At 41.6% G+C, this 14,594-nt stretch overlaps 2 protein-coding genes across 2 annotated transcripts in view; one reads left to right on the forward strand and one right to left on the reverse strand.

Moving 5' to 3' along the window:
• Positions 1-9,166, reverse strand: part of ELP4 (elongator acetyltransferase complex subunit 4) — a 136,011-nt gene extending 126,845 nt beyond the window's left edge. The window contains exons 1-2 of the mRNA XM_066320506.1: positions 9,002-9,166; positions 3,664-3,699 (exon numbers count right to left, since the gene is read on the reverse strand). Of these exons, the coding sequence (XP_066176603.1) occupies positions 3,664-3,699; positions 9,002-9,149 (184 nt within the window). The 5' untranslated portion in view covers positions 9,150-9,166. The remainder of the gene's footprint in view (positions 1-3,663; positions 3,700-9,001) is intronic.
• Positions 9,167-9,279: 113 nt separating this feature from the next.
• IMMP1L (inner mitochondrial membrane peptidase subunit 1) overlaps positions 9,280-14,594 on the forward strand; it is a 31,093-nt gene continuing 25,778 nt past the window's right edge. Inside the window, exon 1 of the mRNA XM_066320508.1 lies at positions 9,280-9,308. The gene's annotated coding sequence lies outside the window, so the exon portion shown is untranslated. The remainder of the gene's footprint in view (positions 9,309-14,594) is intronic.

The raw sequence follows: 14,594 nt of genomic DNA on the forward strand, positions 1-14,594 counted from the left end.
TTTTGCTCTGTACAAAGTCTAGACAGGTTGCCCTAAAGCTGCCAAAAGCCTGTCATAGCCTATCAGTATTGATAATTTTTTTACCAGATAGATGGTTCTACACTGTGGTCCTGTGACCTAAGGTGTGTCTTTCTCTAGCTATGAAACATCTCTCTAAATTGCTGCAGGCTATAAAATGAGATTATTTTAATAATCTGAAATTCCATTTAAAAGATACTTTTCTAATGTCCACATTTACTAAGCTTGAGGGGACGTACTTTGTGTCACTTGCATTTAATTAGCACATGCCAAACCAGAGTTGTCAAACATATAAGTTACAATATTTGGCATTTGGCCATACTTCAGGAAGGTGAATTCTGCTAACTGGTATTTTGTAGAATTATATGTAGCAAATCACCATTTTGTACCTCTCTTGAGATTATCTTTTTCAGCTTTTAAAAGATGATAAATTCAATTATATTGACAAGTTAAGAGAGCTCTTACCAGTCAGGTTAAATAGCATGCCTAACAAAAATAATAGTAGCTAATGAAAGTAGCTGAAACTGCTTCAAGGAATGTACAAGTATAGACCTGTTTTTCACCAGACAACTTTAATAACTGACCTCAGCTACCAACAAAACCCCTCCTACTGATAATCTTTAAAACATTTAGCTGTCAGTGACCTTGTCAAAACTGGGGCTTTTAAAGATAAGCAAGAATAGGTTCTTTCAGGGCGCCCAGGACACTTCTAGTGAGGGTGCTGTAGCTCACTTTGCAGAACGTGTTATATAAACAAAGCTTACACTTAAAACCAAATTAACATCCTCCTGCAAACGCCTCCTGGGCTGGCAAAGCACACATGCAACAGCTTGAAGTACATTGGAGTGGAGAGGGGAGGGAGTGAGCTTATTCTACTTGTTTGTTTTGAAAAGGGAGACTCTTCTGGGGAGCTGATCTTCTGCAGCAGGTTCAGATAAAACCACAAACGTGTGGTCTCACATTCATACTGAACAAACCTCTTTGATGGGGTTCTACATCAGAATGCTTCTTAGAACCCACTGCTGTAAGAGGGTTTTTTAAACTAAAGTACTAGTTAAAATCCTAATTCTTGTTAGATGAACAAACCCCATGAAGTTTCAAGCTGCTCTGGTAGGTAGGGTCTTCCAGGAGAATACCATGTGCTTCGACTCTCTAATTTTTATATAATTAAAACACTGGCAAAAGAATGTACAACAGAATTAAGTTCAACTGAAAATCACAGTGCTCTTCATTATGAATTGAGATTAAAAAACTTGTACACTTTTATTTCAAGCAATATTTTACAGTCTTATCAAGTAACCTGTGCCATTACTACATCTTCAGAAAACAACAGTTAAAAATAAATATTTTAATACCCTGAATCTACTATTATTTGGTTAAATTAACCAAGATAATGCATCAAATAATGAAGATGAGCATTTAATTTGCAAAGGGAGCTAAGCTAAAAGTAATGCAATTTATTCTCGCCTTAGAGAATGTTGAAGGAAGGGGGAAGAATTTAACCTTTTTATAACACTTGGAGTACAACACAGAAAGATCTTCCTAGGAGGTTTATCACTGACAGCTTCAATCCTGATAATATTAAGCCTGCCGAGACTAATCTCATGACAGAATTCCTTGGTATGCTGACAGGATAATCTAACAATGCCATTACAATGTTACCTGCATCAACTTCAAAAATTAGTCTCAAAATTTTTAGACTAATGAGTCACGAATAAATATAGTCCCTGCTTTAAGACTTTTTGTATGTAATTACACGTTTCAAAATAACATATGGTAAGTCACATTTGGGGGGAAAAAATTAGTTTCCAGACCTAAAAGAGACATTCTCATTTGGGTTTTTGTCAAGGTGTTTCATATCAGATCACAAGTACACAGCCGACACAGTGGATAAGCAAATGAAAACCTACCACTGAGTATGGCCAGATATGCACTCAGAGGAAACAAAATTCAGGTAAAAATCCTTTCAAGAAAAATCTTCCATCTAGCCAGCAGCATCCACACGACTGTTCTCCACACCCACAACACCCTGTGGTGAAATATTGCACCACTTCTTTCAATTAATGACAATTTTCCTGCTAGTAGATTCATTGGATTCCACCCAGTCTGCCTACTGGAACAGGCAGTGAATATTGTAACAGAAACACAAAATTAACCTAGTCTCACAATCTCTGATTTATGTAAATCATAATGGGTTCTATTTTTTTTTCTTCTTCCTTTACCACAGCAAGATAGCAGCTCTTCTCACACTGAAAATGGCTGGAATTAGGTAAGGTCAGTTATTTTTTCTGGCAAGCAACTATTCAAATTACTTAATCTGCACCACACCAAACACTAATTTATATACATTTTGTAAAAATCAACACTTTCTAAGATGCAGTGATACATCAACGATGGTCTCTAATGGATAAAATGCAGAAATAAAGACTAGCCTTGAAATAATAACAAGCCATAGTGAGAGCAATTACCTTGCTCAGTGGCAAACAGAAAATTTTATTCAGTCTCTAGTGCAGGTTACATGAGCCATATACCAACAGAAAGTAACATGATGTAATTCTAATAGTGGCTAAAAGAGATTTCAAATAAGTTTTCCCCAGATCTCACTGTTTGGCTCTTTAGTTTTATGACCGATTTTGGCACTGTAAAAATTCAAAATATGTACCCAAAACTCTACATACAAACTCAGTTTCCCAAGCAATAGTTGTCTTTCCACAGGGCAAGTAAACACAGATAAAATATTGGGACCACCATGTTTTCATCACTTCGAGAAAATGAATGAAAATTACTGATTAAGTCTGTCTCAAGGCTGAAAAGCCACATTCTGAAGAGCTTCTATTGGTGTCTATCAATAGAGACAAGCAGTCTCTTAAAACACAACAGCCACAACTTCTTTGAAACCACCCAGCCACGTGCCAGTCTGCTTTGTCCCCTGGCAAGGCTGAAATCTAGTCACTGCTTTCAATTATGAGAGCCATGAGATTCAAGTGCTCCTTCAGGGTGGAGATTAATACAAGAACTCTTTAATTTTTCTGCTGGTTTTGTCTCAACTCAGTCAAACAGAAAGGAAAGCTGGACACCTCAGCTGCAATGGAGGCATGGTCCCAGAAAGCTGCACTGTGGTCAGTAAAGGGAATTCTGGTGTAACCTATTTAATCATCTCAGTGTGCCTCATCCACACCCTGAGAGAAAGCAGGCTTCCATCTCCTTGCTTTCAGCTGATTCTGGCAACTAAAAGATTGAAAGATTCTGCATTGGATGCCTTCCTCAGATGGCCAAACTTAAACAAACCCCCTTTTGATGATACACCATCTGGATCTAACAGCACTTTACAAAATCATAACTAATTCATCTGCTTTGCTACTAAGTCCTGAAATGTGCTTAACACCCTGTTTTCAAATAAAATTCTGGGGTATTATTCGTGGGTGCTCAAGCCTGTATAAAAATTAGGTTTTGATTGACCTCCAGTAATTCTTGAGATAGACAACAGTCTATTCTGAAGGCTACACAAAGTGAAGGAACCCGAGAGTTATACTTTCTTAAAGTCTGACTTCAAAAAACAGTGAAAAGAGAGGCTGTTTAATGAATAGATTAAAGAGTGAAACGCTTCAGATTATGGCTTTAAGTATCTATATATTCTGTACTAACCAATAAGAAGAAGAGTTCCAACAGCTACGCCTCCACCTGGAAACAAAACAAAATGAAGAATAAAGTAAGACTACATTTTAATACCATGTTAGAGAACAATTAACTTTTCTTAGTTTATAAGTCAAAGAAAGGTGATAACGGGGAATTTAAAAATATAAAAGTGAACAACATTTTAATTACCTTTGCAATACTTACTACAATTCTCTATTATGAAATAATTATACATTACATGTAATTATATACTGCACATTACAATTACTTTCACAATATACTGTACTATCATCATTGTGGTAAAAAGATCCTGCAGAGCTCTACGCAACCACGCTCAAGTACTGCAGTGGTGATGTGTGGTCTGAGCCAGCAGATTTTTACTGGGATGACTCTAGTGAGTAAACATTCACCAAACTGAATTAATATTAATCACTGTCAAGTGATATTCCTTTGTATCAAGAAGGATGTAAGCTAAGTGACCTAAGATTTTTGTAGATTTTAGCAAATTCCCACCCCAGTCTTTGAGGTAAAATCCTGGCTCCACTGCTTCTTACCCTGATGAAATGACATTGGCAGCAAGACTTTCACCTATTGAAACCCAGCCTGAGAGATCACAAACATCACAACAGATACTATGAAAAAACCTTCACTACTGAAGACATTGAAGTCCTTTATAGTAGGTCTTGGACATAACTCCATCAATTCCTTTACAAAGATAGTGAAAGAAGAATTCATTTTATTTTACAGAAAGAGGACACTGATTTATAATCTGAATTCCAGGAATTAAAATAGTGGAATAACCTGAAATCAGACTATTTTTTTAAACAATTATATAAGACTGTGACAGGAAAGCTAAAAATCCCTGGAAGTGTTCAAATGGCCATAGGTAACCAGCCTAGTGAAGTGTTTTGCGTGGAAATTGCTGTCTGCAATTTTGTACTGATTTAAAAGCAAGTTAGGAGCAAACTAATTGATGAATCCCATCAGCAAAGCTCCAGGAATCAATTCTGGACTGCAGATGGACTCTAGTATAAACAGGATCTTTCATTTTATACATTGGTAAGACCTCAATACACTCCACTAGAAATTGATTCCATATGAGTTGAGTCAACTTCTTAATCTTCAGCTCTGCTGGTGGGAGTACAAATGCCTGCAGTATCTGTAATCTTGCCATATACCCAGAAGAAAGAGAAAATGCAAACTGCTCTCCCATAGGCCAAAAGGTGCTAATAGTGTTGCATAACAACACCTGAATTGAAACCAGAACAGGATCACTTTGCCATCATGCCACGATGCACCACAATCTGAGCAGTACTTGGCAGTAAAAGTGTTCAGTCACCTACTAATTTCATAGGCACAGAGAAGCAGATGTTTCAAGCTAAACTCCTGAGTCAAAATGTACAAAAGCTTCAATATCTTCAGCAAGCCAATCAGGTGATCAAGCATTTCCTAGATATTAAAAAACAAACAAACCAACCAATCAATTTTTAACTGCTGTTTACCAGAAAGATAGAATCACTTGTGAAATCCCCATGTTCTAAGCCTGTGATTTTTGTTCCATTGATTTGTTCAGGAGATAAATGCAAATGAACCCAAAAGATGTACCACAAGGGAAAGAAAGAAAGAAAGAAAAAAAAAGGAAAAAAGAAACAAAAAACAAAAAAACACAACAAACAAAAAAACCCCACCAAAATCTGAAATCACAGGGATATTTGATACAAAGTATGCTTCCAATTTCCCTGCATTTAACTGTTCAGGGAGACAGAACACACAAGTTACTAGCAACAGTTGTTAGTAACATATGCTCTATACAGCCCATAGTAAAGAAAAGCTCCAAATGGTGAGATTTTACCAAATCCTAGGTTGACATACAAAATACTATTAAAGCAGCCATAAGTAATGTATTACCTCATGGCAGCAAGGACTTTAAAACCTTGGTTAGAAAAAAGTTCACCTGTAGCCACGACAGGAGTAGTGTGTCTTCCGCTTTTACAGTGAATTTGTTTGTCAAACAGCGCAGCCAAAATTCTCTCAAGCTGTATTTTCAGATCATCAGTGGTACTGCTTCCACATGCCAGAGCTGTAACATATGTGCACATACTCTGGTTGCTAAAGGCAAACTCAGGTCAGAGCATTGTCTTTACGTTAGCAGATGTAGTGAGCAGTTTGAACAAGTGTGTTCTATTAGAGGGAATGCAAAACTATTGCAGTTGCCATGGTTACATCTTCATATTACAACAAGCAACAATGCCAGTAAATTAAACAAAAGACAGACAACAGGAAAAAAGAGCAGGAATGCTGATGGAATCGAAAGGAAGAGGCAAAATGTTCAAGCTTCCCAAGAAAGCTGCTGTGAACTTATTATTCTTCCTAATTTCGCTATTTTCATTTTTCTTTGTCAGTATCTAAGGCAGTAGCATCTTTAAACATCTAAGCAAGACCTGTAACTTTCCACATTGCTACTCACAGCAGAGAGATTTAACATCTTGTGGAGAGAAGCACAACAAACTTTGCAAGCTGAGAAGTGTCCTGATTGTTTTCAAAGCATACCCCTGACCTTTTTTCTGAGCAGCCTGAAACAAAACATTCAATACCAGGCATGTGATGGTTATATTACACAATAGTTGCAGCTCATTGTAGAGAGCTGCTCTGGCACACATCAGAAATATCTGGCCCATAAACCTTGAAAGTAAACTTGAATATAAAGTCTGGAAGTGCAGAGTGCCCTGATGGTAACACAGCGTTTGAAATCCAGCACTTATCTACCACTTCTCTTCCAAAGGAAATTCACTCTTTTAGAGTGTCCCACAACAATGCAACAATCAGCCAGCAGCTGTAGGGTGAAAGAAACTCCTCCTTAGATTCTTCTTTGCCTTTTCCTCTCTTCAGAAGCTCCTCATTAGAGCTGTGTGATAGCACCACGCTTTCTCACACTCGCTCACAAGCTGTACCTTCATGTCTGGCAAATAATTCTGTATCTGAATTATGGATTATGAACAGAGTAAACTTAAATTCAGGCCCAAGCCAGAGATCCACAAGACTGCCTAGTGACTGTTACAAAGTATGTCTATGAAAATACCAGACTAAAAGAGTTCCTAATAACTTCCATCAGGAATTTATACAAAAAAAAAAAAAAAAAGGATTGTCCTCATCCTCAGTGACAATAAAAATTAAACATTTTTACAGGCGATTATTTAATTGCTAGTGGGCAAGATGAAGGAAGAAAAGTACTGATGTTCTTTCAGAAACACATGAAGAGCATTCTGTTCTAACACATTTATGAAGCATTTCCACACCCAGAAAGAGGACACAAAGCATAACAAGTCAACACTTGTAGAGTCACCAGCACAGCGGGCTGCAGCACCAGAAGCTCAGCCAGATGCTCAGAGGATGTTCCCCTTCACTCAGCACCCACCAGATATTACCAGGAACACGAGGCCCAGATGACTTTGAGCCCCTCTGTTCAAGAAGGAATGCAGATAAACTGAAGTGAGGCCAGGGAGGGGAATGAAAATGAGGCAACTGCTTCAAGAGAAGTGGCTGAAGTAAATGGGCTTGTTCAGCCTGGAGAAGAGAGGAAAACCTGAAGGCCCTGAGGTGGCACCCAAGAGAAGCCACTGACACACTGAGCTCTTTACTGAGTGCAGTGGCAACAAATGGGAGCTGAAACAGGGGAGGTTCCCACTGGATATAAGGAAAGAGAAAATTCCCTACAGAAGTAATTAAGCATTGCACTGGGTTATCCTGAGGTGCTGCAAAATCTCTGCCATCGCACATTTTCAAGACTCCATTGGACAAAGCCCTGAGCAACTAGCTCTGAATTCAGAGCTGAGCCTGCTTTAAGGCTGCAGAGGGTAAATTCTTGAGGTCCCTCCTTCCATCTCCAAAATGGGTGAATCCCAATTCTGTACAGGCTGGCCCACCTGGATATCTGTTCCAACAATGCCTGGCATCAGTGGAAACTTTATTGCAGTCAGCATGCTTGGCATGAATCTTTCCTGACCTACCGACTCAGCCTCCAGAAATCAGGGATTTAAGGGCTATTTAACATAGGAATGAGTCCAGGTTTTCAGAGATGCCACAACCAAAAAAAAAAAAAAAAAAACCAACAAAAAAACCACCCCATCTACAAGTACTTTCTAAAGTTGCTGTTCCTAAAGGCAAGGAATTTCCTTGATGTTCAAGTATAAATATTAGTAAGCTCAGGAAATTCTGAAATATTTGAAAGACAAGGAAATTGTAAAAGGGATCCTGGGTTTAATGGAAGTGTCCTCAGTTTCCATAACAAATGCTGTGTTAGCAGGTGCCTAGAATTTTAGGAGATTGCCACCACAGGAGCTGCCTGCAACTTCTGAACCATCCTGTGCAAAATCCACTGCTTCTAAGGGAATACGAACTGGAATATTCAATGCAAATCTGCTCTTCAGGCAGTTAAAAAGTTTCACAAATTACACTCACTGAATGAAATACTTGTCTCTCAAGCAGGAAGAGCTTCATCCACAATGTTCCTAATCCCTGATGAAAGTGCAGACACACATGCCCCCCAAATTATATACAGGCTGCCAAAAGTCCTTTATAAAATGATACAACTTTCATATTATCATTAACCATATAGAGTATCTCTAGAGAGAAAAGGGGCATAATCTGTGTACTCCAAAGATGAATGAACGACGCTAAAATCAGGCCACTGTCACCTAGAAGTGCCATGTATGTACATTAAAGACGCACTGCAACTGTGTGAAGAGTTAGAGGATCACAGAGCCCTGGTGCGCACAGATAAACCACGCTGCTTATACCAGCACATGAATTAGCTCCCAGCCCAAGGGAAAGCGCCAGTTCACGACACCGATGATACAGCAACAGCAGCAACAGATGAGTGCACGGGAGCATCTCACACCCTGACAGCGACAGCAGGCAAAGGCAGACCCACAGCCAGCAAAACCAGCGCCACGCCAGCGCAATTTATCTACGCGGGGCACTTCAATGATGTATCTGCGGCGAGCGAGGCAGGAAAGCCACACTGAGAATGCCAACAGCTGCCCCAGCGGAGAGGCCGCGCTACCCCGGCGCTCAGGCAGCGCACACGGCTTTCGGAGCCCCAAGCCCGGCAGCGCCAAGGCTGCTCCCTGCGGCGCCAGCGCACGGCGACCCGCTCCTCCGACGGCTCAAGGCGGCAAACGCGTCCTGCCTCGCCCGTCCTCCTCCCCCCGAGCCCCGGGACTGCGGGGAGGAAGGAAAAGCCCGCGGGAGCAGCCAGCGGCGACGGGAGGCCAAGGCCAGGCACGGCCCGGCAAAAGGGGAGGGCGGCGGGGGCGCGGCACAGGGTCCCGGTCCCGCTCCCACCAACCTAGCACACAGTCCAGGGAGGGCAGCCCGCTGGAGAGCAGCAGCTGCCCGTGGCGCACCGAGGGCCGAGTGCCCGGGAGGGCGGGCGGCCGGGGCCCGGCCCTGCGCTGGAAGCTGCTCCGGCCCCGCGCCCCGCCGGCCGCCGCCATGTCGGGGCCGGGCAGCCACCGCGGCCGGGCGCGCCGGGCCCGCGCTCCGCCAATGAGAGAGCGGCTGGCGGAGCCGTCGCCCAATGGGAGCCCGCGTTGTTGGCACGTGCCGAGGCAGGGGGCGGGGAAGGGCTGAGGGGCCCGGCGGCCGGCGGGGAGGTGAGAGCGGGGTCGCGGCGCAGGGGGGCGGCGGCGGGGTCTGAGGCTGCTCCGGGGTCTGAGGCTGCTCCGGGGATGAGGGGCCGGCAGCGGGCGCGGGGAGGCGCGGGGAGTGCGGAGCGGGTGCGGTGGAGGGGACACCCCGCTTGTCCCGCGAGTGCCCGAGGTGTCTGTGGGGCCGGCCGTGAGCGGACGGGCTCGCCTGGCGCGGCATTAGCCGCTTCGAGAAGAGCCTGGGAGGGAAAAGTGCTTGCAAGACGTCTTTATGTAACTGCGTGTAACATAATATGTTTGGAGTCCCTGCTTGTTTGTACATAGCCACAGACCTGTAGCAAGCGTCTGGTTTAATGCCTTAACGTGGGAGCAAGATCCTGCATTAGGGTGACTACCCTGGTCCGAGACGTGTGACAGAAAAAACTGAAAGCTATTAAAATGCTTTGACAAATTCTAGTATGTTTGCTTTGTCAGTCAACACTTTACGTTCCGGTACTGTGAAAGCAAGGGAAGCCCATGTCAGTATGTAGACCAGCCGCTATCACAAGTGTTTTTACGTTTGTTTTTTATCTGTTGGTAATTCAGATACATCCCAAGCTGCTTGAAGACACTTGCACGCAGCAGAATATGAAAACGAAGCTTTAATACTATAATCTCTCACTCTTTAAATCCAATGAATAATGTTTACTGTTGTTCTAAGCCAAATTTTTGAACACCTGTGGTTCTTGAGTCTCTTTTAATTGAGAGGGAAAAAATCCTCATGTTAAATATGAGCAACATGAAAGAGCAACAATATGTGGGTAGTCTTGAACCTCAGAGATTTTCATGTCCAATTCAAATTCAGGAGCATGAAATTTCAGGTTAATGTCTCCCTGGCTGGGGAAATGATGTTCTTTTTGCTGCTGGCCAAGCTTCTTCACCTGCTAAGCAGTGGACAGTTCAAGATCTTTTATCAGGAATATCAAGAGGGTAGTCTTAATGTTTTGCATTTTCTGCTAAGCTGTGAAACACTTAATCAGGCTTAATTTTAAGTATAGATTATTATTTAGTAAAAGTTAGAAGTGTCTGTCTCTAGAGGAGAAAGTCAAAGGAGGTTGGAAGCCATGGCAAGAAATAAATTTAGCTGTTTAATTTCACTTCTGTAATATGTGACCAATGAGGTGTGAATATCCGGAATGGGAAAGGCCAACAAAATAAAGACCCAAAGCATAATTCACAATTCTTTTGAAGGGTTTGGGCATCTGTTTCTGTCAGTGGGATCCTGTGGTGTAAATTCCATCTAACTGAAGAGGAGGCTGAAAAGTAGAGAGAGTTCTCCACTTTTAAAACATCTCAGTAACTCTGCCATTTCTTCCTGTACTGTCATCCTGGAGCCCAAATCCCTGAATATTCAGGTGACAGTGCTTGCAAGTGTGTATAACACAACAGCTGCAGGATATCTGCTTGCTGTTGGAGCACTTGGTTCCAGAAGCTCGGAACCCAATGGTAAGGACATCTTTGTGTCAGAAAGAGACAAAGTGATGTCTTTGTCTCAGGTGATAAAGTGCATGTACTCAACCTTTGTGATGGTTTTTTCCCGTTCCAAGCAGTACATTTTCTTTCCTGACTTCATTAACACAAAGTATTTCCTTGTTTTATTTTTTTTTTAATTAAAATATACGATTACAGGTTGTCTTAACTTCACAGGATAGGTGTAAACATACATCCAGGGCTGAGCCCTCTCTTTTGTTCTTTCATTCCCCATAACTACTTGCCTAACATGTAAGGGTTTTTTAATACTTTTTTTAACCTCATTTTCCTACAGGGCAATTGAAATTAGAGGCTAAATAATTCTTTATCTTTTTTTTTTTTTTTTCCCCTTCTCTTTCCTCTTGAGAGCCCACATAATGAAAGGATTTTGCAAAGGGAATGCTTGTGCCGTGCTCCTACCAGTTTCAGTGTTTTTTGGGTAAACTGCACCTTTACTGGAAATCTCAGTGGCTCAGCAGCTGATCCAGTGGGTCAGGATTGCAGAAGAGGAAGTTTCACTTCCTTCTCATCCTCTGTTCCAAATCCAGCAAACCCTGGTGCTTATCACTTCCCTCCCTGAGCTGATTGAGCTCTCTAACCTGACTTGGAACTACCAGTTGACTTTCTTAGTAGTTTTATTTTGTGCCATCCTGCTGAGCTGGTGCTGTATGAAAAAGGGCACATACACACCGTGGGGAGGGGCAGCCCAGCCTCCCAGCTCTTGCTAGCTGTGAGCTCCCTAGTTAATTCAGGATTCCATGGATTTTTACAGAAAGTGATATTTTTGTTACTAATTATTATTTGGTAGACGTCCTTCTAAATATAGAGAAATGGTGCCTTACATTGTAACTTAGGGTAGGAGAGACTGTTTCATATGGAACAAAAATAATGGAGAAGTAGATACAACTTTCTCAGTAGGAGAACTGAACTTTTAAGATATGGCAGTAGTTTTGTTTGGGATGTTCATTTTTCCCCAGTCACATTTTAGCCTGATGAGTGCAGTTCAAGTCCTACTGATTTAGAAAGCAGATGGAAATAAGCTGTTTTTCAAATTTGAACATTTTATTACAATAAAGCTTTCCAACTGTGTATGTGTTTATGAAAATACTGCTTACAACACCTGACTTTACCTGTATTTATGTCAGATTTCAGAGAAGGAATTAATTTAATGGAAGTTGATTTTCATATCTATTTTTAGTTAATTATTTTTAAATCAGTGGTGTTTCATTTTCAGGAATAACAATAGTTTTTTTCACTCTTTTTGAATGATCCTGAAAGTTGGATTATATTCACGTGTCCAGTTTTGTAAAGGTGAATTTTCAGTCGTAGAAGATCCCACTAGGATCTGCGCTCTGGCAGAAAGCAAGACCACAGGAACTGTAATTCTAGCCATTACCTTAATCCTCAAATGCTCATTATGAGGTAGAGGAGTCCTACTATTCCTGCTTTACAGGTGGAATGGAAATGCAGAGAAACTAAGGAACATGGAAATGATCTCCAGTGCTCAGGAAGTGTCTTAGGAAGTTATTTCTTGTCAGCTGAGCTATGGCAATGGACAGTGGTCATACTCAGGTCATTGGAGAATGGAGAGGTTTAAACATTTTTGTTTTGGGATGTCTTAAACTGTAGGATAATCAACTTTCCTTCCTTGCAGCTCACATGTTGTCACGTAGACCTGGTCACATGGAGATGTCAGTTTTAGCTGCAAATCCTAACTGTGCTATGGAGAAATCAAGCCCTCTGTTTTCCTCTTCTTGCAAACTTGCTGGTCCAATTCAGCTACTTGTCTGTGCAAAACGCAGATTCTAAGATGGATTGAGAGGATTTGGGGTGAAAATTCCCTAAGGGGAAAAATAAAATGGAGAGAATACAATGGTGAGCGAGAGAGCAAGCAGAACATTTGGGAAAAGGTTATGCTTGGAATCTGATCTGCGAGTACGTTTGATGTTTCTTTGCAAAGGCTGTAGCCTCCAGATTTGGGGAAACTCCTGGTGTCCCCAGAAGAGCGGCCTCGGAGCGTGCTCTGGGTGTTTGTGGTTGGGGAGGGAGCTCAGCTGTCGTGGCCTCTCTCTGCGGCATGGGTTGCCCCCGTTCCCACCAGCAGCCTCGTGTGAGCCGTGCTCCTCGGTGACACGCTGTTCCTGATGGATGTGCTCTCTGGGCTCTGCTGGTTTTGCTAGGTTTGAACCGTGCTGCGTAACATTCACATATGCTCTTGTCTTTGAGCAAAATGCTGCTCATTTTGGAATGAAACGCCAGCCCGGGCAGTTTCTCAGTGATGAGATTTACGTGTGGGATAGAGAACCAGCAAACCACATCCTAGCGGCAGTTTTAATTCATAATCTTATTAGCGTTTGCTGTTCCATCGCCAGGCTGCTTCGCTGCTGAGTTGTGGAATGTGCTGGTATTAGACTGTACTGATTAAAGTTTTCTAGTCCCCAAATCAGATTAGGCCCCGAGTCACCTGAGCGGGCTGGGTTTGCTGTCATGTGACCCAGCGCCCTGCTGGGCTCCCGCGGGGAGCTGAAACAAGGTAGTTTGCTTTTGAGATGTTCTTAAGTATCTAACAGCATGGGTCGTGGATTATGGCTGCAAAGAAGATGGCTTCATTTTCCTGATCTTTGAACTAGCTAGAATGGGATAAGTTTGAAAGTGCAGGATCTTCAGGCCATGAGCCAACAACTGGAAAGAATGTTTAATCCTGGAAGCTCTGACACCAAAAGACCTGGGTTATTTCAGTGTGAAAAAGCTTAAAAACTCCTTATCCAGTCATTCTGTGGCAAACGAAAGAATTAGTTGGAGTGTTTAGGACTTGTCAGTTGTTTATTATATAAAACATGATATGATTTTACTCAGAAAGGCTCTGGATGTTACCTAAATTCATCCTTGTGGCTATCCTGAGCAAGAGGGCAAAAAAAAAATAAATTTACGCCAAATTTAAACAGCTCTTCTGAAATGGAAGTAAATTATGAGTTAAAGTCGTATGTGCTGAAGACAAGAATTATTTTAAAGGTTACTTTATGCTTCTGTAATTTCAGAACTATACAGTATAATATTACTGAAAGCTGCAGAACAATAATCTTGAAAATGAATTATGAGTTTAATTTAGTGTCTTAATAAGCATCATACAGATTAGTGCTGTATTTAATAGAGATTATTTTCTTTGTATTTCTCATACTTCTTGGTGGACCCACAAACATGGAACCTCAGGTTTCCAGTGCATTGGCCAATGATGTTTCCTGGTTATTGTCTCCCATAGGTATTCCAGACAGGAACGCTAGCTTGATTTCCTACCACCAACTTTCACAGCACTCTGGCCATCCACAGAGTGCAGCATGAACCAGGCTGTGCTGCAGTCAGTAATTCTGTAGAGATGTGTCACTCTTACCTGGGCTCAACACAGAGCCTTGCTTACTCTTCAAAAATTTTGATTAGAATGGTAAAGTAATTAGGTAACTGAGGGGCAGATGAAGAAAATAGTAATTTTGGCCTTTAAGTAGTCAGGAAGTAAAATTTAGATTTTTCAATGTGAGTTATAAAGTTGGATAAAAGACAAGCAAGCAACCTAGGAAAACTCATTGTAAAGCCAGATTCATAACTGGCTACTTAGGGAAACTTAAATTGTTTCAAATTTGGAATAATGTTTAGGTGAAAAATCCATCAGGAAGCACTGAATATCTGGCTTTTTTTGTATCCAGGCTGTATTTTAGCAAACCATCTTTATTCTTTACATCAGTGGATTCAGCTTCTTCACATCTCCTATACTGTGAACCTGCCAATTCC

The sequence above is a fragment of the Sylvia atricapilla genome, chromosome 6 (assembly GCF_009819655.1).
Source record: "Sylvia atricapilla isolate bSylAtr1 chromosome 6, bSylAtr1.pri, whole genome shotgun sequence".
In the NCBI taxonomy this organism is placed as follows: domain Eukaryota; kingdom Metazoa; phylum Chordata; class Aves; order Passeriformes; family Sylviidae; genus Sylvia; species Sylvia atricapilla.